The sequence below is a fragment of the Pipistrellus kuhlii genome, unplaced genomic scaffold, assembly GCF_014108245.1.
Source record: "Pipistrellus kuhlii isolate mPipKuh1 unplaced genomic scaffold, mPipKuh1.p scaffold_m20_p_22, whole genome shotgun sequence".
Taxonomy (NCBI): Eukaryota; Metazoa; Chordata; class Mammalia; order Chiroptera; family Vespertilionidae; genus Pipistrellus; species Pipistrellus kuhlii.
In genome coordinates, this window is record NW_023425521.1 from 11,046,045 (window position 1) to 11,072,715 (window position 26,671).

General features: G+C 35.0%; 1 protein-coding gene across 10 annotated transcripts in view; it reads left to right on the forward strand.

The window, feature by feature from the left end:
* The window catches only part of BRIP1 (BRCA1 interacting helicase 1), a 115,593-nt gene extending 101,544 nt beyond the window's left edge, over positions 1–14,049 (forward strand). For 2 of the 10 annotated variants that reach the window (XM_036451114.2, XM_036451115.2), the window contains one exon: positions 1,176–2,086. In XM_036451114.2, coding sequence (XP_036307007.1) covers positions 1,176–2,020 — 845 coding nt within the window. In that variant the 3' untranslated portion in view covers positions 2,021–2,086. Of the gene's footprint in view, positions 1–1,175; positions 2,087–5,034; positions 5,115–6,631; positions 6,711–9,723; positions 12,060–12,286 lie in introns of those variants that run through there. The other 8 variants (XM_045586397.1, XM_045586396.1, XM_045586399.1 and 5 more) reach the window with 8 other exon arrangements.
* Positions 14,050–26,671: the final 12,622 nt, after the last annotated feature.

Below are 26,671 nucleotides of genomic sequence, written 5' to 3' on the forward strand. Positions count from 1 at the left end.
ATCTATTAGCTGCCTCTTGCACAACCCCTACTGGGGATGTGCCCGCAACCAAGGTACATGCCCTTGACCGGAATCGAACCCGGGATCTTTCAGTCCGCAGGCCGACGCTCTATCCACTGAGCCAAACCGGTTTCGGCTGCTATGTATTTTTTTAAAATATAGTTTAATGGAACGCTGTCACATCCATTCATTTACATATTATATACAAAAGTGGAGTTGAGTAATTGTACTTAATACACCAGAACAGCACAATTGAGTAGTTGTGACAAATACAATAAAACCCGCAAAACCAAAAAAATTTACTGTCCGGCTTGTGATAGAAAAAGTTTGCCAAACTGTGGATATATTATTGGTATTATTTCAATTGTTTTAATGAATATATGATAGTTTAATATATCAATTTTTAAATATTTATTTTATAATATCTGCTTCTATCCATATACATAAAAACGTAAGCGACCATTACAACCAGACAACCGGGCTACCAGCTGGTAGCTATGATGCACACTGATCACCAGGGGGCAGAAGCTCAATGCATGAGCTGCCCCCTGGTGGCCATTGTGCTCCTACAGCCAACTTCCCATGACCAGCCAACCTTCCACAGTCCCTACCCCCGGCCAACCTTGCCATTCAGGCCAAGGGACCCCATCCGTGCACGAATTCATGCACCGGACCTCTAGTATACAATAAATGCCACAGTGAATTCAAGGCCATTATATTAGTAATCAGGAAGCCTTGGTTCTAGTTCAGGTCTGAGTACTAACCAGTTTTATATCTTAGTCTAGGGAGGGTCAATTTCCTTAAGGGAACTAGTCTAAGTCAGTAACTAGTTAGTGGATTTAAGAAGTAAGTTATTACAGCCTGTTCCCTCCTTTATTCAGCCCTCTTCCCCTTTTTACCCTTTTTCTCATTCACTCCTGAGGTTCCTGGTGTGGGATTTGAAAGTTTACCATACAGCATTGTAACTTGGGTTAGGACTCACTGGAAACATGGTTTCTTTTCAGAGTTAATGTTTTGTGCTTTACATTCCAAGATGGAAATCCTGCTACTGGTTGTGGGTTCAGGATTTTATCTCCTTTACAGTTATTGTAGTATTTCTAACAAAAATCATTTTGATAAAACTATTATTATGCATGGAACAGAAAGTTAACATTTTTACATTTTTGTACTCATAGATGTTCCAGGATTATTGGAAGAGTCTGGCCAGGCAATGGAAGCAGAAAACATTGGGATTTCCAGATCCGCAAGCCCAACCTTCAACAAACAAGCAAATAGAGTTAGCTGGTCTAGTTCTAATTCTTTGGGGCAGTGTTTTTCTGGTAAAATTCTGACTACAACACCTAAGTTTAGGTCATCAGAGGACTGTGCCTCTAGTTCTTCCACTTTCAAAACAGAAAAGGATTGTGAAACTGTTTTGCCACTCACTGATAAATTTGAATCTTCATCTCTAAAAGTAAACACATCATTTGAACCATGCTCTCAGTCAGAAACTATTATTCCATCAGTAAAGATTGAGGCTGCTCTTAAAAAAGATCATTCCGAACAGCTACTCTGCTCTAAAGAAGCCCTGGATCCAGACATTGAATTATCTCTAGTGAGTGAAGAAGATAAACTTTCTACTTCAAATAGAGATTTTGAAACAGAAGCAGAAGATGAATCTATCTATTTTACCCCTGAACTTTATGATCCTGTAGATAAAAATAAAGAAAAAAATGAACTAGTTGAAACTGATAGAGACAATAGATTGGCCAATGATTCAAATTGTATTTTAGCTGAAGATCTTTTTGAAACTAGGACTACAACAGAAGTAGATTCAGTCAGGAAAATGAAAGTTGAGGATTGCTCAGACACAAAGTTAAATAGACTTATGCATATTGAAGAAAGTAAAGATGATATTGATAATAATATAAAAACAACTCATATAAATGAATTAGAACTGGAGAAAACTCATGAAATGGATATAAAGGACTTTAAACAGTCTCCTCCCAAAAATAAAGGTGTGTTCCCAGGTGTTAGATAATAATACTTAACTGTCAAGCTATAAAAATATATTGTACTTATATTAAACTTTATTATAAATGATAACATACATTAGCTAGGTATAATTTTTTAAAATTTGAGATATATTTTTTCCTTTAATTGCCATAAGAGTTTTAAAAGTATATTAAGTTCTTAAATATTTGTTTTACTATTCTTGAGTTTTGATAAAATGATTCATTCAAAATTATTTTCTTTCAACAATCTTCCTTGGCTAAGTGCAATTCAGAATCAATTAACCTAAAAGATATATAGTTGTCTAGGGCATTTTAAATTTTACATAAACATTTATATATATAGTAGTACTTCATCCTTTGTTTTCATCTGATACATAAAAATTAACAACAGTGTAAAACAATAATATTTTATTATAGATTTTACCTCAGATTGGTCTGACATTTCTTTTAGAAATCAGTTTTCTTAAAAAATGTATTCCTGTATTAAACTGCCTAATAATAATTAAGAATTAAGGAAGAAAACTGCATGCATTTTAAATTGATGTTGTCTTACATTTGTTTGTTTGTTTGATAAAGTAAAATCAAGCATGTTTTAAGCAAGCTTATGTAAAGTTATAAAATGCCAAATGAAGGACGCCAAATTTTCAGTTCTGATTATTTACTTTTATTATTATTGGGAGGATAAGTGACATGTTTTAGCATAAAGGCTTTAATTTTGCAACTATTAAGGTAAAAAACTTCATATGTAAATTTGATAAGTAAGTGTAAACATGTAACTGTAGCTTAAAAATGTTCCCTTAGAGCTCAATAAGTCTGTAAGTTTTGACTTTAGGTTTTTGTGAATGGAGCTATACTTCTTATCAAAAATGGTTATAAAAGATGCTCTTCTCTAACATCATTCCAAAATTACATTCACTGATCTTTTTCTAAGAAATATCTATTGCTTTATGGACATTAAGTCTTCTTGTGAGTGATTTGAATTGAAATTTTACGACCTGTTGAAGTTGTGGAAGTAGTTTATTATTTTCAAGTCAATTCCCAGCAATCAAGTTTATTTTATATTTATTTGGATGATAAATTATTACATATTCATGTGCTTACTTTTATTTTGATGGCATTTAGATTGAATACAGCTTAACTGTTTGGACGCCATAACTCTTAAGCATAGTTCAAATTGATAATTTGCCAGTTAAAGCATTCATCTAGAGACTGGGATGTATTATATCCCACCTAGTATTAGATGTTTTTTTATTGATCATTGAGTAATAAGTTACATAGCATTAGATTAGAAGGGAATTTCTAAATTGTTTTGAAAGTGTATAACCATTTCTCCTCTCTGGTATATTTTTAAATTTGCAGATAAGGGTAGTGGAGTAGTAGAAAGAATACCAGGTGAAGGAAGAAAAGAGATTTGGGCTCTATTCCTGGTTCTCCCACTAATTAGCTTAGTCATATTGTCAATTACTATGCCTTTTCGGAAGTGTTTTAACTGTGAAATGCAGGATTTAATACTATAAAATCATGTAAATCTGAGCTTTAAAATTCTGTAATTTAAAGGAATATATATATTATTTTATTCTAAATTATTTTTCAATTGCTTTTGTTTTAAAATGAATGAAGTTAAGCAAACCATTTTATAGAGTAGGGGAAATGCCACTCATCTACCTTTAAGGGAATAATTTTATGAGTATGTACATAATAACTTGAGAAGCATTATTAAAATAAGTATACTAAAACATTGCCTTTAGAAAAATTGGAAAACTACATGAGAAAAACCAAGCACATTATATTTTAGTTGTATCTTAGTGTTATTATCCAAGTTGATCTCAAATACCACCCTTTTTCCCTAATATTTATTCCTCCCAAACTGTCTAAAGCTAAAAAGTTCTTTATTTGGAGTATGTAGAGATGTGCCACAGCTTTTAGTAATTCCAAGAGGTGTTTCAAAAATTTTCTATAATGATGTCAATTTTGAATCAGTCTCCTTAGATTATAATTTTGACTAAGTGGATGTTGCAAAAGTATTAGCCTTTATAATACAGTAGTCATAGCACATTTTCATTAACGATTACGTACTTTTTAAAGAGATGTTTTAGAGAATTGAATACATTAAAATATGTAAAAGCATTTAAAAGAGTACTTGGCATATGGCAAACTATCAGTTATTAGTAAATCAATCATATATCTGGAGATGATGATGATGAAGATAGTAGATAGATAGATGATAGATAGATAGATAGATGATAGATAGATAGATAGATAGATAGACAGACCAACAATAAAGAATCATTATATATGATGGCCAGAGGGATGAGGGGTCAGGTGCTGGTGGAGGTGGGCAAAGGGGGAATGGGGATATCTGTAATATTAGGTCTAGTAATAATTAATGTCGTTTTCTAATACTTTTTAAAATCGAATTTATTTAAAGCTCTTGTTGGGTAATTTGAGGATTTTGCACCAAAAGAGCTTGAAGACCTTCTTGATCAAAATTGGACACACAGCCTCGACCACTCTTGTCATCTAACGAAAAATTTCCCTCGCGAAATTTCTCAAACCAACGCTGGCATTTTCTGGCGCTAACTGCATCTTGACCAAGAGCACTACAGATGTTTTTTGTAGCCTCACTTGCTTTTCTTCCTAATTGGAACTCGTAAAGCATGCAGTGCCGAATATGCTCTTCATCCGCCATCTTCTTAGCCCTAGTTTTGCAACAAAAACCAAACCAAACACAAACTTTTTCAAGCAAAACTTGTTAATTGCACTTCACACGTTCTGTAGATACCACGTGTTTGAAGGTTATGTCAATACAAGTCAACGCCAAGCAAGATTTTAAACGAATGTTTAAAAACGACATTATTACTAGACCCAATACTGTCAATAATAAAAAATAATAAAAAAAATTGTTATATGGTTAGAAGGAAAATTATTTGGTTTATTCTTTAGGACTTTGAGATATTTAAGATAGAAATTGCTTATCAGGTAGTTTGCCTTACCCATTTGATGCATATGAAATAATTATGTAATACTGAATTTATTCAAGGGCTGAAAGTTTATAGAACATACAGGCCACGAACCAGGAAAACTACCAGTTGGAGAAAGGGCTTTATTCATGGAAGAAAGGTACAATATAAAGAGTAGATGTTTCCAGTCTTGACTATTGAAATTTAAAACTTGTTATAGCTTTGTTGGAAATTAATGACAGCTCTTACTCTGCTACTACTATGCATTTAATTATTACATGATTTTTAATTTAACACTGTTTCAAAGTTCACACAAGGCTTTGTTTTTAGTCTTCCTTATGATCTTTAAGACATTGATTTTTTAAAAGGCTTTCCCATATTATTTTTCTGCAATATGACTATGTCATGTTATTTTCCTATGGTAAAACACATTCAAAATATTTCATTCTTTAGGATTGCTTATAAAATTTCACAAAATCAAAGTGCCTGATGTAAAATTATGTGAAAGACTGGTTATTGTAGTCATTTAATATCAGTGATGTCATTTTTTGGGGTATATAATTACCTAACAATTACTTTTACTTGTGCTCTTTTTAATGTTTATTAATGAGCTAAACAAGATTCTACTTTAACCTTTATGAATTCTTGGTAGTTTTTTGTCTGTGTTTATAAAAAAATGCAGTCAGTCTTTTATAAATAGAAAGCTATTATTAATATTAAAATTTTAATAACAAAAAGTAAACTTAAGACTGTATCAGACAACAAGTGTCTAAGGAAGCTAAAACCATAACATGAAGTATCTGTGCAGCTGTTAACATACAAAAAGAACATCTCTTCAGGGAATGGAAATGTAGACAGATGACCTGAGTTTATTAATTCTCTAGCCTTAAACGATTTTCATGCCTACCAAAAAAAAGAAAAAAGAATTTTGTTTCTTAAGCTTGATAGAACGAACCATTAGCTGCTTGGCTTCCTGCACTCTACAATGGAGCCTTGTTATAATATCCAGAGGATCTGAGCCAGTGGATCACCTTATTGGTGAAACCTCCTAAGAATGAAGTGCTTTCAGTAACTAAACTCTTGGACTAGGTCCAAAACAGCCCATCTTATACCAAATTCCACTCTATAATGAACGAGCTTCAATGTATTAGAAGGAATACAAAAACTGTATGAAACTTAACTATTTTCAGAAATTAACCTTTGAAAATCTAAGGGTAAGTACTGATTAAAAGAAATATTTATTAACAAGGCATAGTCATGTAGACATCTTATTCTTCATAATAGATTTGTATTTTTTAAATCTTGGTCTTTTCTAAGCAGTTTCTATGATTTTTATGCTCATGCTTTCCCCCAAAATTTCATCATTTTACATTAAATTATTTTATACCAGTATTTACAAAGTTCAATATTAAAATGTTTCATTTGGCCTCTTGTTAGTATAAAGTATGAGATTATATAATTGGAATATCATTTATGCAAACTAAGTTAGATGCCATCATTTATATATGATTCATAGTTGTTGAAAAGATTTAAGGATAGTCGATACTGATAGTTATTATTTTGTATCAAGTTTTGCCTAGGTATATTTTCTCTTTTATTTTCAAACTGCCTTGTGGTATTCATACTTTAATATTAACCATTCTTTCAAACATTGATCTCTCTTATGTGTTGTAAAAGGACCCAAGTAACCTGCCTTGCCAGTCAGGACTTTATTGTATTATTTGTGGAAGTGAACTATTACCTAAAGCAGAAGGAGGTAGGAAATATAAAAATTACTTTGTATCATCCTTAGTATAGGATCACCTAAACTGCAATAAAGTAGATTGGTTTATTAATATTTTCATATTTTAGTCTTTAAAGTTGATTGTTGATATACATGGAGTTTATCATTAGACTTGGAAATGTTCCAAGTCCACCTGCTGACTTACTTTGGGCAAGTTACTTAATTTTTTGGAATTTCTGTTTTCTCATTTTAAAATGGAGATAAATAATTTCATAAGAAATAAATTAAACTTTATGAATACCAATGCAGTAGAGTACATTAAAGCTTTTTTAAACATCAGGCAAAGAGAAAGATAACAGAATTGGGAGTCAAAGGAATGAGTGTCAGCTTTGGCCCTACTCTTTACAGAGTGGCCTTGGTCATAGTATTTTACCTTATTGAACTTTAGCTTTATTTTCTAGTGGGGAAAAGGTGAGCACTACCTACTTAAGAAAATTATTGTGAGGATTAAATGAGATGATATGCAATATGTGAAAGTGCTCTATAAATTCTGAAGCACTGTCCAAATGGTAGTTGTTAGGGAACTAAAACAATAATCTACAATAATTGTTATCTCAGCATTGCACCTTCAAATTTGGCAGAAAAACACTTAGGAAACACTTGGGAAAGTTCTATGTAGTTATTCTTTTACTAGCAAGACTTAAGTATTGTGAAGACTTATTTTCTGTTTGGTTTTTTACATTTCATTTTTGTATGTTAAAATATATATGCATTGAAAAAAAAAACTCCACACACAAAATGTTGCCAAAGGAATACTGAAGTCCGTTGAGAACATTCTATGTAAAATCCATAGGGCAGATCAGGGATTTTGGGGGGGGCTTTGGGGGGTGTCTTTGTTGTTTACTCTGATACTCCCAACACTATATTAACTGACTATGACTAAATACATTGAATAGAGCATTCTATAAATGTATTGACTGTGTCACGACTTTGTCATATGATACTTGGCTTTTGTAAATACCTTTTTCATTTGACCAGTTTCTAGACTCTAGTGACCTTTCTTTTTCCAAAAGGAAAGGAGACGCAGAAAGAGAAAGATGACGTGAGATGTTTCTTTCTGTCTGCCTTGACTGGGGATGGAACCCGCAACCTTTAGGGGTTTGGGTTGATTTGCCAACCAACTGAGCCACAAGGCCAGGACAATTTTCTTTAAGTTTTTACAGAAAAAGAAATACTTAGAATTTTAAAATATATTCTTGAGGAAATTCAGGATATGCTATTTTTTCCTGGTGTTACCATTTTCTGATCTTTTAGCCTCTCTACTCTGGATCCTTTACTTATAAAGGAAGCAAAGCAAAGCAAGAACATCTGTGGTGCTTTAGAGTGTGCCATGTAGTGTATTATAGAGCTTTCAAAGTCAACAATACAGATGGCAGGTGAGAATTCTACCACTGAACTACCATACACATGTAATACCTTAATTTAAAAAAAAAAAAAAAAGGAAAAAAACCAAGAAAAAAAAAAAGAATACAGGTGGTATTCTTATTTTACAAATGAGGGAAAGGGAACATTATAATGAGAAGTCAATCAAGGTCATGGAACTCTACCAGTTGATATATTTTTGTACATTTATATTCTTTTTAGTTTACCTTTGTTTGCTAGAATCTCTTTATGAAAGGCATAGTCTTAGAATTCTGAAAGCAAGCCTCATTCTCTTATATTTTTTCCATAGGCGTACTTTCCAGAATCATAGTAGCTAGATATATATAAAAACCTAAGCGACTGTTATAACCTACCAGCACGACTTGTTGACCAGTCACTATGACATGCACTGACCACCAGGGGCAGGTGCTTAGTGCAGGAGTTTCCCCCTGGTGGTCAGTTCGCTCCCACAGGGGAAACACTGCTCAGCCGGAAGCTGGGCTCACGGCTGGTGAGTGTAGCAGTGGTGGCCGGAGTCTCTCCAGACTGCACAGGCAGCGCTGCTGGTCAGTGGCAGCAGGTGCAGTGGCTGGAATAAGTGCGAGTGGCGTGGCGGTGGGTTGGGCTCCTCCTTGGCCAGCTGCCGCTTGGTGCACTGCTACATTCCCTGAGGGGGTCCCAGATTTCAAGAGGGCGCATGCCAGGCTGAGCCCTTCCCCACCTTCCACCTGTACTAACTCGTGCACCAGGCCTCTAGTTTTTATATTAAACAAAAATATATTAACATTTATTGAGGAATATAAAAAACAGTCCTAGAACATAATATAATGCTTCACACATAGTAGGTGCTTAGTAAATTTTTAAAAAATATTTTAGTTTTTTACAGAGGAAGGGAGAGAGATAGAGAGTTAGGAACATCGATGAGAGAGACATCCATCAGCTGCCTCTGCACACCCCCTACTGGGGATGTGCCTGCAACCAAGGTACATGCCCTTGACCGGAATCGGACTTGAGACCCTTCAGTCCGCAGGCTGACGCTCTATCCACTGAGCCAAACCGGTTAGTGTGTTAGTAAATATTTTTTTATGAGAAATATTTTAGTATTTTAGAGTAGGCCAGAAGTTTAGAAATCATCTACCCCTCATATTAAACATGAGGTAACTGATTTCCAGAGAGATTTAGTACTCAGATCATGGTAATTGATAGCAACAAACCGCACTTCATTTTTAATGTAGTTTAGTTCATATTAAATTGATTTCTTAAGGCATTCTTAGAGAAGAGTATAATTTTAGATAACCAAGAAATTAACACATTAAGATACTGATTAAAAAGCCAACTCAATTATATTCTTTGTACTGTAACTGCATCCAACTATAGAGTTTATTATGAGAAATGGTTAGAGTTTATTATGAGAAGTGGTATCTGTTGGTGTTAATAGGTTTTAATGACAATATATTTACTTGTTTTAATGCTTCCACCAAGTGTAATAATTTTCCATTGAGTTGTCTTCTGAATAATGAACATTTTAATAAATTACAGCAACCAGCAGTATATTTATAGAAAATTAATATAATTGCTAGTGTGATATACTTTCCTTAAATCTCTTTCACCTTATTTCTTATAGGAGTTTTTAAAAAAGTTTTTTCCAAGAATGCTGTGCTGATAAAAATCCAAAGAATCTTTCTAAATGTTAAATTAAATTGCACAGAATCTCTTTGCCATTGCTTAACTGAGTCCAAGAACAGTTCAAAAGAAGAAAATTCATTTTATGTAACCAGGGACAGTGCTGCCCTTAACCATTTAAAAACCACATTAGTGGTTTTTCAGACTTCAGTAAAGAATGAAGGTAAACTTATTTAATAGCTATATTGCTTTCTTATCACTTTCTAAACCCCTTAAATGTAAATAGGGGACCTTTTTATTTTCATGTGAATTCTCAAATGAAAAGCAATTTTAAAAATTGCTCTTTAAAATATGTACCACTGACTTAAGAATTGCAAAGAAAGAAAAATAAAACAGAATCTCAAATTTTGTTCAAAACAAAGAAATGTGTAAATAAGAAAAGTCACATCAGGACAGATGAGACATTGATCTATCTGTGTCTGATACCTATTCCAAAAAGGAAAAAAACAAAACCAATTTACATGGCACACAAATCCAGGTCCAGTGCGTGCTTTGGCAGGCTTGACCTAGGTAAAGGATGGGCAGGAGCTTATGGGAGCAATCACATGGTAGAAGCAATTGGGCTCCACCAGCTGTTTCTAAAAAACAATGGGATAGATGCTTAGAGACAAACAACTCATAAACGCAAGTATTTTTACCTTTGCATAAATATCTCAGGCTGCCCTGCCTTGTACAATTTCCCAGCTATTTTCAAGTCTGCTCATCATGTTTATTTTTATTCTGCCAATACCTGTTTCTAATGTTGGGTAGAAAGGACTAGGCCAAACACTACTGTTCTTTATCCCAGCCCTACACTCTCCTAGAAATAAGTTCTTCCACTCTTCCTAGGGACAAGGCGAGGCATATTACTTCTGTTCCAAAATGCTGACTTCAGATAACCCAGACACCTATTATTTACCATTTTCAACATCAGTGGGTTCATCTAAACCCTTTTCTTCCCATTTAAAATCCGAGGGCAACAAGCTCTATGATAATATACATTCATTCAATACTAAGTATAAAAGGCCCTAAAAATAAAACTTGGGATTTCTTTTTGTTGCTACCCGTTCAAAGGTGGACCATTCAGGATAAGTCTGAATGTTTACTTTGGTTACAAATGTCTGCAGAAACATATGGTCAGATCATATGTTTCTAATAATGTTCGCGTCAGTACTTTGCAGCTTTGACCAATTTCAATATTTTCTCTGGAATTGGAAATTCTTTCTTGTGGGAATGTATTCATTTATCAAAAAAAAAATGAATATGTGGTTGTTAAAATTTCTTGGCTTAGTGCAGTGTGGGAGATTGTAAGAAGGTTTTGAGAATTACAACTTTGCATAGATTCATAGTCATCTTTTACACAAATTCTTCCCATTTCAACTGCATACATTTAAGCTTGAAGTGAAAAGCTATGTTGTTAATTTTTTTCTGTGCTGCATCATCCAACATCTCATTCTGAGTTTCCAGCCCTTTTTTTTAGTGACTTCCAGGCACAAATAAAATTCAATCACAAGAGAGGTTGGGGAGTGCAGTGTGCAAGAGAGGTTCTCTCTTGGTCTCTTGTCTCTTCTCTGCCATAACTGTACACCTTTGTCGTGTAGTACCATTAATTCCTACAGAAAGTAGCAAGTGCTCATTCAACACCTGGAACTCTCATTTCCTCCACAAGAGTTGCAGTTTACTCACTTTATACCAAAGGCAGGCCAGCACAGAAGGTTATCCTTGCAAATTTGAGATTTGTTTGGTGGATTGTTCAACTAAAGAATATGGAGAAACTTTTTGTCCCGAAACCAGATATATGATAGTGATATCTATTATTGTTATGAATGTACTGTAAAAGGTATGCTACTCCTGCAGATGTATTACCAGGTCAAAGCTTGAGCAAAATTACTTTGCTATTTTAATTGTGGGAAATTACATTCTCATAGACTTGTATGATAAACAAATTTTTGTTTTAAACTTACTGGTGTTAAATTTATGAAAAGTCTCATTTCACAATTAATGTAGAACAATTTTCTGATTATAGAATATGGAGATTTATAAGGTTCTCAATTATACATATGGTTGTGTATTTTTTTAAACAAAGGATTACATTTTTCTCTTGAAAACAATTTTGATTCTGAGGAAGGCACCAAGCCAAAGGGACTGAAGCATGAGTTTTGGATTTGGACATTTTAAATCACAGCCTACTGCTTTCTGACTTTAATTTATACTCCCTGAAACTGTTTTCTCACCCATAAAATGAGGACAATAATAATTACCTCACAGCATTGCTGTGAAAATAAAATAATTTATATAATAGGCATTAATAAATGTAAGCTATTACTCTTTTTTAAACTTATTTTCTGTACTCTTCTATGTTAGACTAAAGATTGTAAAAATTAAATATGTTAAAGTAATGGTTTTCAAAAATATTACCCAAGCTTAGCATCCACTCCACTTTCTGTTAGACCTTTATAAGCGAAATTGAGATGTTGAATCTGGTAGTTCAGGGTTTATGAAAGGCCTTTTTTAATTTTTTGTAGGCATGGAGACAGGTTTATCTTTAAATGCCATCTGGAATACGAAAGAATGTTCTTTAACCAGCTACTTACAGTGTAGAAATTGTATCAACCAGTCTCTACTCCCATGTCCTTTAATTGGTGCTGAAATAAGTGACCCTAGAAATATTGCTGAATCAAGGGTAAGTTTATGTATATTTGTTTTTGAAACTTAATGTGAAGCTTGCTTATGCATAACTATACTTGTTATGATGAAGATATACAAAGTATTGCTATGCTGCACATAAATATATTAATAAGGCCCATTCTCTCTTTTAATAAAAATTATAAATTATGATATACTATTAAAGATGAACTATTCCTAAATATTGTGCTTTAGTAAATTGGGCATTAAAGCCAAAGTAAAAACCACTTGGTGTGGTTGCATAGCAAAATTAGATACATTAAGTTTCCAAATTGCAGTGAATTACACTTTAAAAACTTGCACTGTTATTTTGTCTTACCTCCTTGTGTGTTTTTTAATCTGCTCATTTAAGCCTAATCAGGATTAAATATACATTGGAGACATGACCCAAAGATTAGCCTCATAAAATAAGGATCGGATTTCCACTAAATGTAAGCTGCTAGTGCACATCCCTAAACCTAGTAGATTCAAAGTTATCCTAATGATGCAAAACAATTAGGTTGTAAATATAATTTCACCAGAGTATTGAAGTACTTTCAGTAAATATGTTCTATGAATAAGACTATGTTCTTAAAGAACTATGAGTTACTTTAAAAAACATCAAATCCCAGGTAAATAAATGTATGTAGTAAGATTTTTTAAAGTGTTTTCTTAGTGTAATATAGTGTGGCAGGTAAGAATGTAAACTCTACAGTGAGACCAGTTGGATATCAAATTCTACTTCTGCCACTTTATTAGCTCCATAACCTAGAGCAAGTTACTTTTCTGTGCTTTCGTTTCCTTTTGTGCAAAACTGGGGAAGTAATAATACCTAACCATTAGGGTTGTTATAAGGATTAAATGAGTTAATTCCTATAAACTACATAAAATACTGCCTAGCATGATGCAAGAACTCATGCAACAATCATGTTGATAATGTTTTATTATTATTATTGATACTATTATAAAAGTCTTTAGTTTTTAAAAAGTACAGGATCATTCATTATCTCAACATTAAATAACGTAAATAGAGATTAGAACATTTATCTCTTAGTATTTAAATTATCTGATGATGGCTAGGCACATGAACAATTGAAACTATAATATTCCTGTTTTAGTATCATGAAATAGTATCATAGTCCCTTAGCAACAAGAACTGCTCTACCGTTGTGGATTTTATAAGGTGAGTTTCAATACACATTCAGAGGAAATGCCATTTATAAGCATACAGTTAATTGAAGGCTCACAGGAAGAGTACTGTTCCTTTGTGGGCTGGCGAATTATGCCTTACAATGAATACTTCTCTGTGGGGAAAAATAGAGCTTGTCTTTCTTCCAAGAAAGGTAAAATTGGCAGTATGGGAACATTGAAAAGCTCTGGCAGGGTTATATATTTTATTTTTTAAAATTTACTCTTCCCAACTGGAAATGTAATAAAAATTTTGAAACAAGGTTTTGTTCCATTGTCTTGCCTGATAAGAAATTTAGAAAGGAGGATAAGATTAACCTTGTTTTGGCTGGGACAGCTGGGAATTAGCTTTAAAATATAACTTTCTCCTTTATAGTTATGCCTATGTCCTATCCATCCATATCCCACACTTTTGCATTTGTTAGGAAATTGTTAGCTGAACATAAGCATCATCTAAGTTACTGAGAGATAACTTACTTTTTCTCTTTTTTTTCCATCGTACCTAACAGCACACCAAAATTCAGATATTACTTTTTACTTGTTTAATATAATGATCCTTTTGAAATAGTGAATTTATTTGAAATCTAAAATCTGATCTGACTGTACATGCAAATTTACTTTGAAAATGAAGGATTAGTTCTGCTGTTTCTAGCTTTATGAAGGTGTTTTTTAATAGCTGTTGTTAGCAATCTTATTGATGAATATTAATAAGATGTTAATATTTTCAAATCAGATACATCATATGTAACTTAATTGTCAGCTTGTGGAGGGTACATTTTTTCATATTTTATAGACACATAGAATAAACAAACTACGTTTTCTCTGATTTATAGTTCTTAACATATCCCCTTTTCCTTCTATAGTATCTTTAAGCACACCTATTAAATATTAGTTTTTTTATATTTTCTATAAATTTTTCCCCCTTGACTTATTTCTCTCATTTATGCCTATTTATAACTCTTCTTCCTGTTTTTGCTTCGTAATATTTATACCAAATTAGGGTTTGCTTATGTGTGTTCCCTAAATGACTGCATCAATACAACTTACATTAATTACATTACTCCCTAAAAATATTTTGTCTGTTATTGAAATCCAAAATATGGAAAACACTTGCATCCTATTTGGCAATTATTTAAAGAGAACATTGTGTTGATCCAAAACAAATCTTCCTCAGTTAAAACAGCACTTCTGCCTAAGAACTAAACATACTGGGATTATTATGTCACTTCCATAATTATATATATAAAAGGCTAAGCGACCATCTGACTGGCTGGTAGATATGATGCACACTGACCACTAGGGGCAGACACTCAATGCAGGAGCTGCGGTGACTTGGCAGCAGCGGTTCTCAGGTGACACACTCTGGAACCAGAGAGGAGGGAGCCCAATTCCTTGCGGGGCCACACCCTAATCTATGGGTTATGTTGTTGTTGGGGCATTGTTGGCCCCGAATCTGGTTTACTGCACACTTGCGTTTGCATTCCGCACTCCGGGGCTCCACAGGGGAAGTTGGGAGAGCTGGTTTTGGCCCAGTCCCTATAGGCCAGGCCAAGGGACCCCACCTGCCAGAGGAACTCCGCTCACTCCACAGACACCTTTTGAGCCTCGGTGCTGCCCCAAGTGCGGCCTGCTGGGAGGGACCATGGGAGGTTGGCTCCAGGGCATGTCTGGCCCACCCCATCTCGCTCAGGCCTGCTCCAGTGGCCACCTTCTAATTAATTTCCTTTCAGTGTGCATGAGTCCATGCACCGGGTCACTAATACATCTATAAAGCATGAAGGAAGAACTAAAAAATCTCAGATTGCATCCTAAGGTTGACAAGAGTAATGATTCAGTAGAGAATTGGTAAAAACTTGTTTTCTTTCACATCTCTCATGATTTAAAAATGAACTTTTAGTTTGGCCAGGTGGCTCAGTTGGTGCTAGCATTATCCTCTACACCAAAAAGTTTCAGGTTCAATTCCCAGTCAGGGCATAGACCTACCTAGATTGTGGGTTCAATCCCTGGGCAGGGCATGTGTGGGAGGCAACTGATCAATGTTTCTCTTTAAAATCAATAATAGCCGAATCCGGTTTGGCTCAGTGGATAGAGCGTCAGCCTGCGGACTGAAGGGTCCTGGGTTCGGTTCTGGTCAGGGGCATGTGCATTGGTTGTGGGCACATCCCCAGTAGGAGGCATGCAGGAGGCAGCTGATTGATGACTCTCTCATCAATGTTTCTAGATCTCTATTCCTCTCCCTTTCTGTAAAAAATCAATAAAATATATTTTAAAAATAAAATAAAATCAATAATAGTAATAATCCTATATAATAAAATCCTAGCGACTGAATGGCGGAATGACCAGAACAATCGGTTGACCAGTTGCTATGACATGCACTAACCATCAGGGAACAGATGCACAATGCAGGAGCTGCCCCCTGGTGGTCAGTGTGTTACCACAATGGGAGCACCGCTCAGGTGACCAGGATGAGTGGCTGCTCCCACTGTGAACCCTGGGCCTATCAGCAGGAATACAGGCTGTGATCATCATCTCCCCGCAGGCTCTTCCTTGGTACTCCCTACCACTTCCTCCAGATGCCTGCAGGCTGTGCAGTGCTGCTGCCAGGCTCACAGAGCTGACCCTGGAGGCTGGGAGAAGGGTTCATGGCCGCTGTGATACTGACGCCTACTCTGGAGCCTCTCATTGCTATTGTCCCTGGTCCCAGCCCCAACCAGGTCCCATAGAGAGATGAGTGCTCCAGCTCCATGGAAGATGAGGGAACAGGGAGCAGCTGCTCAGAGGGTGGGCCCACAGCCACTTGGCTGACTGGGATTAGTGGCGCTCCCACAGCAGGCCAATCCCCACAGGTCATGCTTCCCTCCAGAGCACCGATCCCGTGCACCCGGCTTCTAGTAATAAAACCATCCTTGGGTGAGGATAAAATGCTCTTTTAAAAAGTACACTTTTATTTCAGAGAGGAAGGAAGAGGTAGAGAGAGAAACATCAATGATGAGAGAGTATCATTGATTGGCTGTCTTCTGCATGCCCCACACTGAGCCACAACCCAGGCATATGCCCTAACCAGGAATTGAACTGTGATCTCCTTTTTCATATGTCGATGCTCAACCATTGAGCCACACCAGCTGTGCAAAAATGCTTTTTAATAATTTATTCTTCACTCATTAAAGCTTCAGAAATGTTCTTATGCTTAGAATTTATCTTTTTAAACTTCTAGATTCTTTAGAAGATATCTTGATACTGTTGAGAAACCATTCACACATGTTTACTGATTTTTAGTGAAAAGATTAAGCAATTATATTTTATTATAAATTGATCACCTAAAATTTTCAATAATTATTTAAAATATTTGCCCAATTCAAATGTATTGGCTATTTTCTCCATTGAGTCAGTTTTCTTTGTGTGTTTTATCAGTGAATCAATTTTCTACATGTTATTATGCAAATCTCTTAGTACATTTCTATTTTAATCTTAAAACACTAACACTGACACCATAATTTCAAAATAATCACTTCAAATTTTTCTTAATGAGTATATAACTTTATGTTTAAGATGGCAACTCCTGATTTTTTGTAAAGCAATATATACTTGTGACAAAAGCCATAATTAACCTTTATCCAAGGAGGAAAGAACTGAAATAATTAATATTTAAGATATTTTCACTTTCACTTTGCGCATTTAAGAATGTGTCATGCTATTATGAGTATACCAGGAATATGAATTTCTCATACAAGATGGAAAGGTCCATTGAAATTTAGAAAGTGTTTAGAACCTATGTGAAGAAAATTATAAAACTTTTCTGAAATATATTAAGATTTTAGGTGGAGGGAAGAGTAGAGCATCCTCGTATTTTGGTATCCACAGGGAGCCCTGGAACCAATCTCTTGTGAACACGGAGGAACAACTTAACTTTTTGGTTAGTCAAAAGTTATATGTGGACTTTCAACTATGGGTAGTCTGCATCCCTAACCCCCACATTGTTCAAGGGTTAACTGCACTTACATTTATATTTTCAAATTTATGTTTTTGGTATAGAATGTAAAAGAGAAAAGGAATGACATATAATGGAAAAGGGGTCAATTAAAGAAGAGGAACATTACACTTATAAATATCTATGCATCTAACATAACACCTAAATATATAAAGCAAATATTAATAGACAAAGGGAGAGATCAACAGTATTACAATGATAGTAGGGGAATTTAACACCCCACATACAACAATGAGAGACCATCCAGACAGAAAATCGACAAGGGAACATTGGCCTTAACAGATTATACCAGATGGACCTAATAGATGTTCACAGAACACTGTCCAAAAACGAAATACACATACTTTTCAACTGCACATGGAACATTTTCCAGGATAGATCACATGTTAAAACAATTTTATTAATTTAAAAAGACTTCCTATCAAGCAATACTTCTGACCACAATGATAGGAAACTAGAAATCAATTACATGAAGAAAGCTAGAAGGAAAAAACAACAACAAACATGAAAAGGCTAAACATGCTCCTTACTAAACAACCAACGAGTTAATGAAATTAAAGAGCAAATTCATAAGCAGGCCAAACTAATTTATTTTGTTTAAAGTCAGGTTCCCCAGTGGTTGAGTGCTGAACTATGAACCAGGAGTGGCACCATTCAGTTCCCGGTCAAGCACATGCCAGGGTTGCGGGCTTATTCTCTTCCCTCGGGGGGGAGCATGCAGGAGGCAGCCCATCAATGATTCTCTGATTCTTGATGTTTCTATCTCTCCATTTTCCTTCCTTTTGAAAATCAATATAAAAATAAAGTCAGGTTATTGGACTGGATATGGAGGGATTTGGTGACTGAAGGGGCTTCCAGAATGCTGTTTCTTGATATTTAGTTTAAAAAACCCAGTTATTGGTTAATGGCATGTGTTCACTGTGAAAATTCAGTGAGCTCTTATTATTTGTGTACTTTTTTATATGTATGCTTTTCTTATATAAAATATTTTAAAATACAATTTGTTATATCCTTATCTAACATCTTTCACACTTTATTAATTCATTCTTACTTAGATAAGAAACAATGATCAAGCCTAATTGGATCTAAGGCATTTTAGGAATGTAAGTATGAGTAAAACAGAATCACTTCAAGTTACTCAGAAAGGTTCATGGGTAGAAAAACTTAAGCAGTGGAACTGCTAAATGTCCTAATGCATGCTTTTACCATGTTTCCAGTATTTGTAGATGAAATCAAATTGGTTTAAAATTTCTCTAAAAATTAAATACATAGGACTCATAAAGAAGGTTGGCCTATTATTTTCCTAACTGATCAGACAAGTCAGCTGTTAAAAGGTGACCTTTGTGTAATAAAGTTTTTGTCTTTTTTTTTTTTTTTTTTTAGAGGGATCCATGTTAACACATTTGATAAACTTTTTATCTTAATGTGCCTTTCTGGGATACCAGACTGACCTCAATCTTAACAAAGCCTTAGTTGATGTTTACAGGAGGTGCTTGGTCATTTTCTCAGCCTGTGTGTTTATTGAATGTTAATCAGATTCATCACTAAAGATTTCATCTGCCACACAAATGCATAATTGGCTATTTCTGAGTGGTCACCTTTGTCTTGAGCAGATTGCTAAAACTGTATTAAGCATCATTAGACCAAATTATGACCTTATTAATTTGTCCTGTACTTGTTTTCTAACAGATTGGATCTTATTATTATTGCAAGCACACTATGAAATACAATCTTAGGAAAAACTCATATGAATTCTTCTTAGTTCAAAACAGGTTTTTATATTGAAGAATGCATGTAATAATTGCTATTTATATTTATTAAAAAGTTCTTGTGTATGTTATAGAGCACCATTGAGAATCTATGCGTTAAGTGTATAGAAGTGAGAGTTTTGTAAGCATTGCTCTTCTACCTTGATATATTTTTTATCATCCACTTTTATTGATGAAATGATACAGAGAGGAAAATATTACATTATTAATTAAACTTACATGTTAGCTTTCCATAGATAGAAATAAGCAGAAAATAATCATAAAAGTATAATTTTAAACCATGTTTATACATTCACTTTTTCTCTACAACATATTTTCCTAGAATCATATTTGCTGACCCACAGAATTTTATTTGTAAAATATTCATCTAAGATTTTTATCTTCCAAAATATTTATAGGTGTGACATCTTTCTTGTTCAATTTCTATTTTTGTTGTGATTAAACAAATTTAATGGCTATGAGATGCATGGTATTGGCTGTCATGTGTAATCTAACAGTTTCATCATAATTGATTTAAGCAGAATGTGCTTCATACTGGTCTCAGAATGGCTTTGATAAACTGTCTGCTCCTGGAACTGAGAGTTGGCCACAAATGACATTATTGCAGCCTTAGAAATAAAATCCTCATCAGTTAAGGGTTAAGGTGGATTTAGCCATTTTAATCTGGTTTAAAAGTTTTGAGAAGATGGAATTAGATGATTGTCCTTGTTTTCTGACCAGTGAGTTTTAGATGAAAGATATTTATCATTTTATATTTTATTAAGAAACTGAATTTCTTTAGTTCATATATTGCAAATTATATTAAGAATGAGTTAATGTCAAGCATTTATAAATAAAGTAATCATTATAGGCTGTAATAATGATTTCTATTTAAGAGTGAAAATATTCACTTAAAAAATAATTCTCTAGTACCTTTATTGTTTATTCTCATTTAGATTTACAATGCATCCTGGATTTTCCCAGCTTTTTGTGAGGTATATATCAAAACAACATGATGTTTTGATATTTGATATATTGTGAAATGATTACCACAATCAATCTAATTAACGTGTCAATCCCCTCATATAGTAACCTTGTTTTATGTGCGGTGACACAGTTAAGATCTACTTTTGCAAATTTCAAGTATATAATAAATTATTATTAACTAGTCTCTATATTGTACATTAGGTCTCTGGAACTTATTTATCTCATAACTGAAAGTTTGTATCCTTTCACCAACACTTTCCTGGTAACCACTATTCTATTCTTTGGTTCAATGAGTTAGACTTTTAGATTACACAATATAAATAAGATCATGCAGTATATGTTTTTTGTGGCTGGCCTATTTCACTTAGTTTAGTGTCCTCCCTTGGGTTTATCCATGTTGTTGCAAATAACAGAATTTCTTTATTTTTAAGGCTAAATAATATTCCATTATATATCGATGAGAGAGAAACATTGATTGGCTACTTCCTGCATGTCCCCTACTGGGATTGAATCTGCAACCTGGGCAGGTACCCTGACCAGGAAATGAACCAGTGACCTCTTCATGCATGGAAGGATATTGAACCAACTGAGCCACACTGGCCAGGGCTACCTAGGAATCTATTTTTGAATTTCTGAGGAACTGCTATACTTTATTCCACAATGAGTTCACCGGTGAATTCTACCAAACATCTAAAGAAGATATTATTCCACTTCTTTACAATCTCTTTCAGAGGATAGAAGCAGAGGGAATACTTCCTAACTCATTCTCTAAGGCCAGTATTACTCTAATATTAAAACCAGATAAAAACATTACCTGAAGAAAACCAAGATGGCAGCATAGGTAAACACCTGAACTGCTGCCTTGCACAACAATTACCTTTTTTAAAAGATATTTTTATTGATTTCAGAGGAGGGAGAGGGATAGAGAGATAGAAACATCAATGATGAGAGATAATAATTGATTGGCTGCCTCTTGCATGCCTCCCACCAGAGATCGAGCCTGCAACCCAGTCATGTGCCATTGGCCAGAATCGAACCTAGGACCCAAAGTCCACAGGCCGACGCTCTATCCACTGAGCCAAACCAGTTAGAGCAACAATTTCAAAACTACAACTTAAAAACAAAACGGACATCATACAGAACCATAGAAAGGCTGGCTGAGTGGAAATTCTACAACTAGAAGGAAATAGAAAAGTACACTGAGACTCACAGGAGCTGTGGAAGGCAGAGGTATGAAGGCATGTGTGGAGAGGGCTGGCAACTGAGTACATGGCAGGCTTTCTTAATCGGGAGGGAGACAAAAGCTCCCGACTGCTCTGAACTCCAGTTCCAGTCAAGTCTCTGGGGACCCAGACTCATTCGGGGAGAAACTGGACTGTCTGGTAGTGGGTGAAACTTGGCTTTCTCTCAGAGGTACATGCAGCAATTACCATGGGACACTGAGACTCAGGGGCCTCTTAGGGCAGGGCTGACGGGAAGCCATTGCTGTTTGCTCCTCCCTGAGGTCCCGCCCCATCCAAGCTGAGCACAGAGGCTTTTGCATATGAATGGCCTGGTCCTTTGAATTCTAAACTTACCTAATAAACCGCAGCTGAGTCAGTAAGACCCAGAACATCCAAAAGAAGGCTCAAGGCCCCATAGCATCTTGCATTGCTTCATGGCTAGGCCTCATCTGGGCACCTCCAAAACCCAAAGAAGAGGAATCTGCAGATCTTTCTGTAGCTCCTGCTGGGTGGCCTCGGGCAGAGGCTAAATTAGCACCTCCTTGGAGATCCAAGAGCCAGTGTACCCAAGTGTCAGAGTGGGACCATCCAGATTACAACTCCTCAGATCTATAAGGGACATACTCAGGGGGCAGACTCAGTGAGCACCAAAGCCCCACTGAAGCAAGTCTTGCCTCATAAGGGTGTCTCCAGCACAGAAGTTCTCCTATCATAGACACACCTAATCCTCATAGCCAATTGGCCTGGAGGTCAACTCCTCCTAGTGATACCAACAACAATCAAGGCTTAACTACAACAAAACTGTGCACAGAGCCCACAAAGAAGTGCACCAAGGGCGTCCACGTCAGGTAACTGGGAAGGCTGAGCCACTGGGCCCTATAGGACACCTAGCACAGAAAACCATTCTTATCAACTCAGGGAAGCAGCCAAAATGCAGAGACAAAGAAACAAGTCACAAATGAAAGAAATGGAGGAAAGCAAATGACTGAATATAGAGTTCAAAACCACAGTTATAAGGTTTTTCAAGAATTTTCTAGAAAAGGCCAGTAAATTTAGCAAGACCCTTGAGGATATGAAAAAGACCAACTAGAAATTAAGCATACACTGACTGAAATAAAAAATAATATACAGAGATCCAACAGCAGGCTAGAGGGATGCAAGAATCAAGTCAAATATTTGAAATACAAAGAAGCAAAAAACACCAAACTGGAAAAGCAAAAGAAAAAAGAATCCGAAAATATGAAGATTGTGTAAGGAACCTCTGGGACAACTTCAGGCATACCAGCATCAGAATTATGGGGGTGCCAGAAGAGAGAGAGCAAGATACTGAAAACCTATTTGAAGAAATAATGACTGGCAACTTCCCCCCCACCTGGTGAAAGAAATAGACTTACAAGTCCAGGAAGTGCACAGAACCCCAAACAAAAGGAATCCAAAGAGGACCACACCATAATTAAAATTCCAAGAGCAAAAGACAAAGAGAATATTAAAAGCAGCAAGAGAAAAACAGGTAGTTACCTACAGGAAGCATCCATATGATTGTCAGCTGATTTCTCAACAGAAACTATGCAGGCCAGAAGGAGTGGCAAGAAATATTTAAAGTGATGAATTGCAAGAACATACTACCACGGTTACTCTACCCAGCAAAGCTATCATTCAGAATTGAAGGTCAGATAAAGAGCTTCACTAATAAATAAAAAAAAAAGCTAAAGGAGTTCATCATCGCCAGACCAGTATTATATGAAATGCTGAAAAATATTCTTTAAGAAGAGGAGGAAGAAGAAAAAGGTAAAGATAAAAATTATGAACAATAAATACATAGCTATCAACAAGTGAATCTAAAAATCAAGTGAATAAAAAATCTGATGAACAGAATAAACTGGTGAATATAATAGAACCAGGGGCATAGAAAAGGGAGTGGACTGACAATTCTTGGGGGGAAAGGGTGAGGGGGTGTGGGAAGAGACTGGATAAAAATTATACACCTATGGATGAGGACAATGGGGAGGGGTAAGGGCAGAGAGTGGGGTGGGAACCAGATGGAGGGGAGTTATGAGGGGGAAAAAGAGGAACGATTGTAATCTGAACAATAAAGATTTATTTTTTTAATTACCAGCTAAAGAAAATACAGACTAATATCTCTTATAAACACCAACGAAAAATCCTTAACAAAATATATTAAATTCAATGTTACATAAAAATAATCATACAACATGTCTAAGTGGGGTTTATCCATGCTATGCAACGATGGTCCAACATTTGAAAACCAATTAATGTAATTTATCATATCAAAAAGCTAAAAAATAATTATAACATTAATAGATCAGAAAAACATTTGACAAAATCCATTTATGATAAAAACTCTGAGTAGATTAGAAAGAGAGGGTACTTCCTCAACTTGATTAGGAATATTTGTTAAACTCAAAGCTTTTCAACTAAGATCATGCACAAAAGCAAGGATGTCCCTTCTCACCATGCCTTTTCAACATTGTACTGCAAGTTCTAGCTAATACAACAAAATAAGAAAAGGAAATAAAAGTCAGGCAGATTAGGAAGGAATAAATAAAACTGTCTTTATTTACAGAAATTCCAAAAAACAACCCCCCAAAAAAATCCTCCTGGACCTGGCTCGTAGCTCAGTTGATTGGAATGCTGATCCATATACCAAAAGGTTGTTGGTTCAATTTCCAGAAACAGACTCCTCCCCCCTAATAAATGTAGTCAACTGATATTTGATGAATGAGCAAAAGCAGCATCATGGAACAAAGATAGATTCTTCAACAAATGGTGCTGGACAACTGGACATCTACATGTAGAAATAAATAAATCTAGATACAGACTTTACACCCTTCACAAAAATTAATTCAAAATGGACTGCAGACCTAAATAAGCCCAGAAGTATAAAATTTGTGGAATAGCATAGGAGAAAAACCTAGAAGACCTTGGCTATGGCAATGACTTTAGACACAACACCATGAAAGAAATAATAAGCTAGATTTCATCGAAATGTAAAACTTCTGCTCTGTGAAAGACAATGTCAAGTGAATGAGAAGCCAAGTCATAACCTGGGAGAAAATGTTTGCAAAAGACACATCTGACAAAGAACTCTTATAAAAAATATACAAAGAACTCTTAAAACTCAACAAAAACACTTAACAACACAATTAAAACAGTGGGCCAAAGGTATTATCAGGTACTACACCAAAGAATATACACAAGTTTCAAATGACATATGAAAAGATGCTTACTATTTTATGTCATCAAGGAACTGTGCATTAAACTGAGATACCACCACTCGCCTGTTAGAATACTAAAATCAGGAACACTGCCAGTGTCAAATGCTGGCAGAGATATGGATCAACCGTTTGGCAGTTTCTTAGAAAACTAAACATATTCTACACATGGATGTTTATAGCAGCTTTATTCATAATTGTCAAAATAGTAATCAAATCAAAAGATAATGAAGAAAGATACTGAAGGAAATCTTATGTCCTTCAGTAAGCAAATGGATAAATAAACTGTAGTACATCTACTCAATAAAATATTATAATGGAATATTATTCAGCACTCAAAAGAAATAAGGTATTAAGCCATGCAAAGATGTGGAGGAACCTTATATGCACATATCTAAGTAAAAGAAGCCAACCTGAAAAGGCTGTATACATACTGTTTGAGTCCAACTAGATGACTTTCTGGAAAGAACAAAACTGTGGCAACAGTTAAAAGATCAGTGATTGCCAAGATTAGAATGGAGGATGAATAGGCAGAGCACAGAGGATTTTTAGGACAGTGAAAAATACTCCGTTGGTATTATAATGAAAGATACACGTCAATATGTAATTGTCCAAACTAAAAAAATGCAACACCTAAGAATGAACTTTAAGGTAAACTGTAGATTTTGAGTAATTATGTGTTATTGTAGATTCATCAGTGGTAACAAAAATACCTTTCTGGTGAATGATGATAATGGGGAAGGCTATGCATGTGTGGGAGCAGGGAGTATATGGGAAATCTCTGTATTTTCCTCTCAATTTTTCTGTGAATCTAAAACTTTAAAAAGATATTTAATAATAATGATTATTATTACATCCAGAAAAATACTTAATTACAGTAAAAGATCAAATACTTTTACCTAAGAATAGGAACAAAATAATATATGCTTTAAACACTTCTATTCTGCCTTGTACTAGATGCCCTAGCTCCATGGTCAGCAAACTGCGGCTCGCGAGCCACATATGGCTCTTTGGCCCCTTGAGTGTGGCTCTTCCACAAAATACTATGGTCTTGGCAAGTCTATTTTGAAGAAGTGGTGTGAGAAGAAGTTTAAGTTTAAAAAATTTGGCTCTCAAAAGAAATTTCAATCATTGTACTATTGATATTTGGTTCTGTTGACTAATGAGTTTGCCGACCACTGCCCTAGCTCAGTGGTTCTCAACCTTTCTAATGCTGCGACCCTTTAATACAGTTCCTCATGTTGTGGTGACCCCCAACCATAAAGTTATTTTCGTTGCTACTTCATAACTGTAATTTTGCTACTGTTAATGAATCGTAATGTAAATATCTGTGTTTTCGGAAAACACGAGGAACTGTATAAAAGGGTCGCAGCATTAGAAAGGTTGAGAACCTCTGCCCTAGCTAGTGCAATGAAGGCAGGGGTGGGTTAGGGGAGAGACGAAGCATATATAGACTGTAAAAGAATAAGTAAAACTTCTTAATCATAGGCAATATGATCACCTATGTAGAAAATAATAATCTACAAAAAAGCTACTAGAACTAATCAGTATGTTTAACAAGTTCTTACAAGATCAAAAATTTAATTTATTATTTTATTTTATTTAAATTATATTTTATATAGAAGTTTTTCTTTTAGTTTTTGTCTGCTTGTAATGAATTCTTTTTATATTTAGTTGTCTGAAAACTTCTTTTACAATCATTTTTGAATGATATTTTCATTGAGTATAGAATTCTATGTTGGAGATATTTTCTATAACCACTTTGAAAATAACAATCTTTTGTCTTCTTACGTTGTTTTCAGTGAAATGTCATATGTACTTTCTTTCATCTGGCTACTTCCAAGATTTTCTCTTTGTCTTTGGTTTTTCAGCTCTTTTA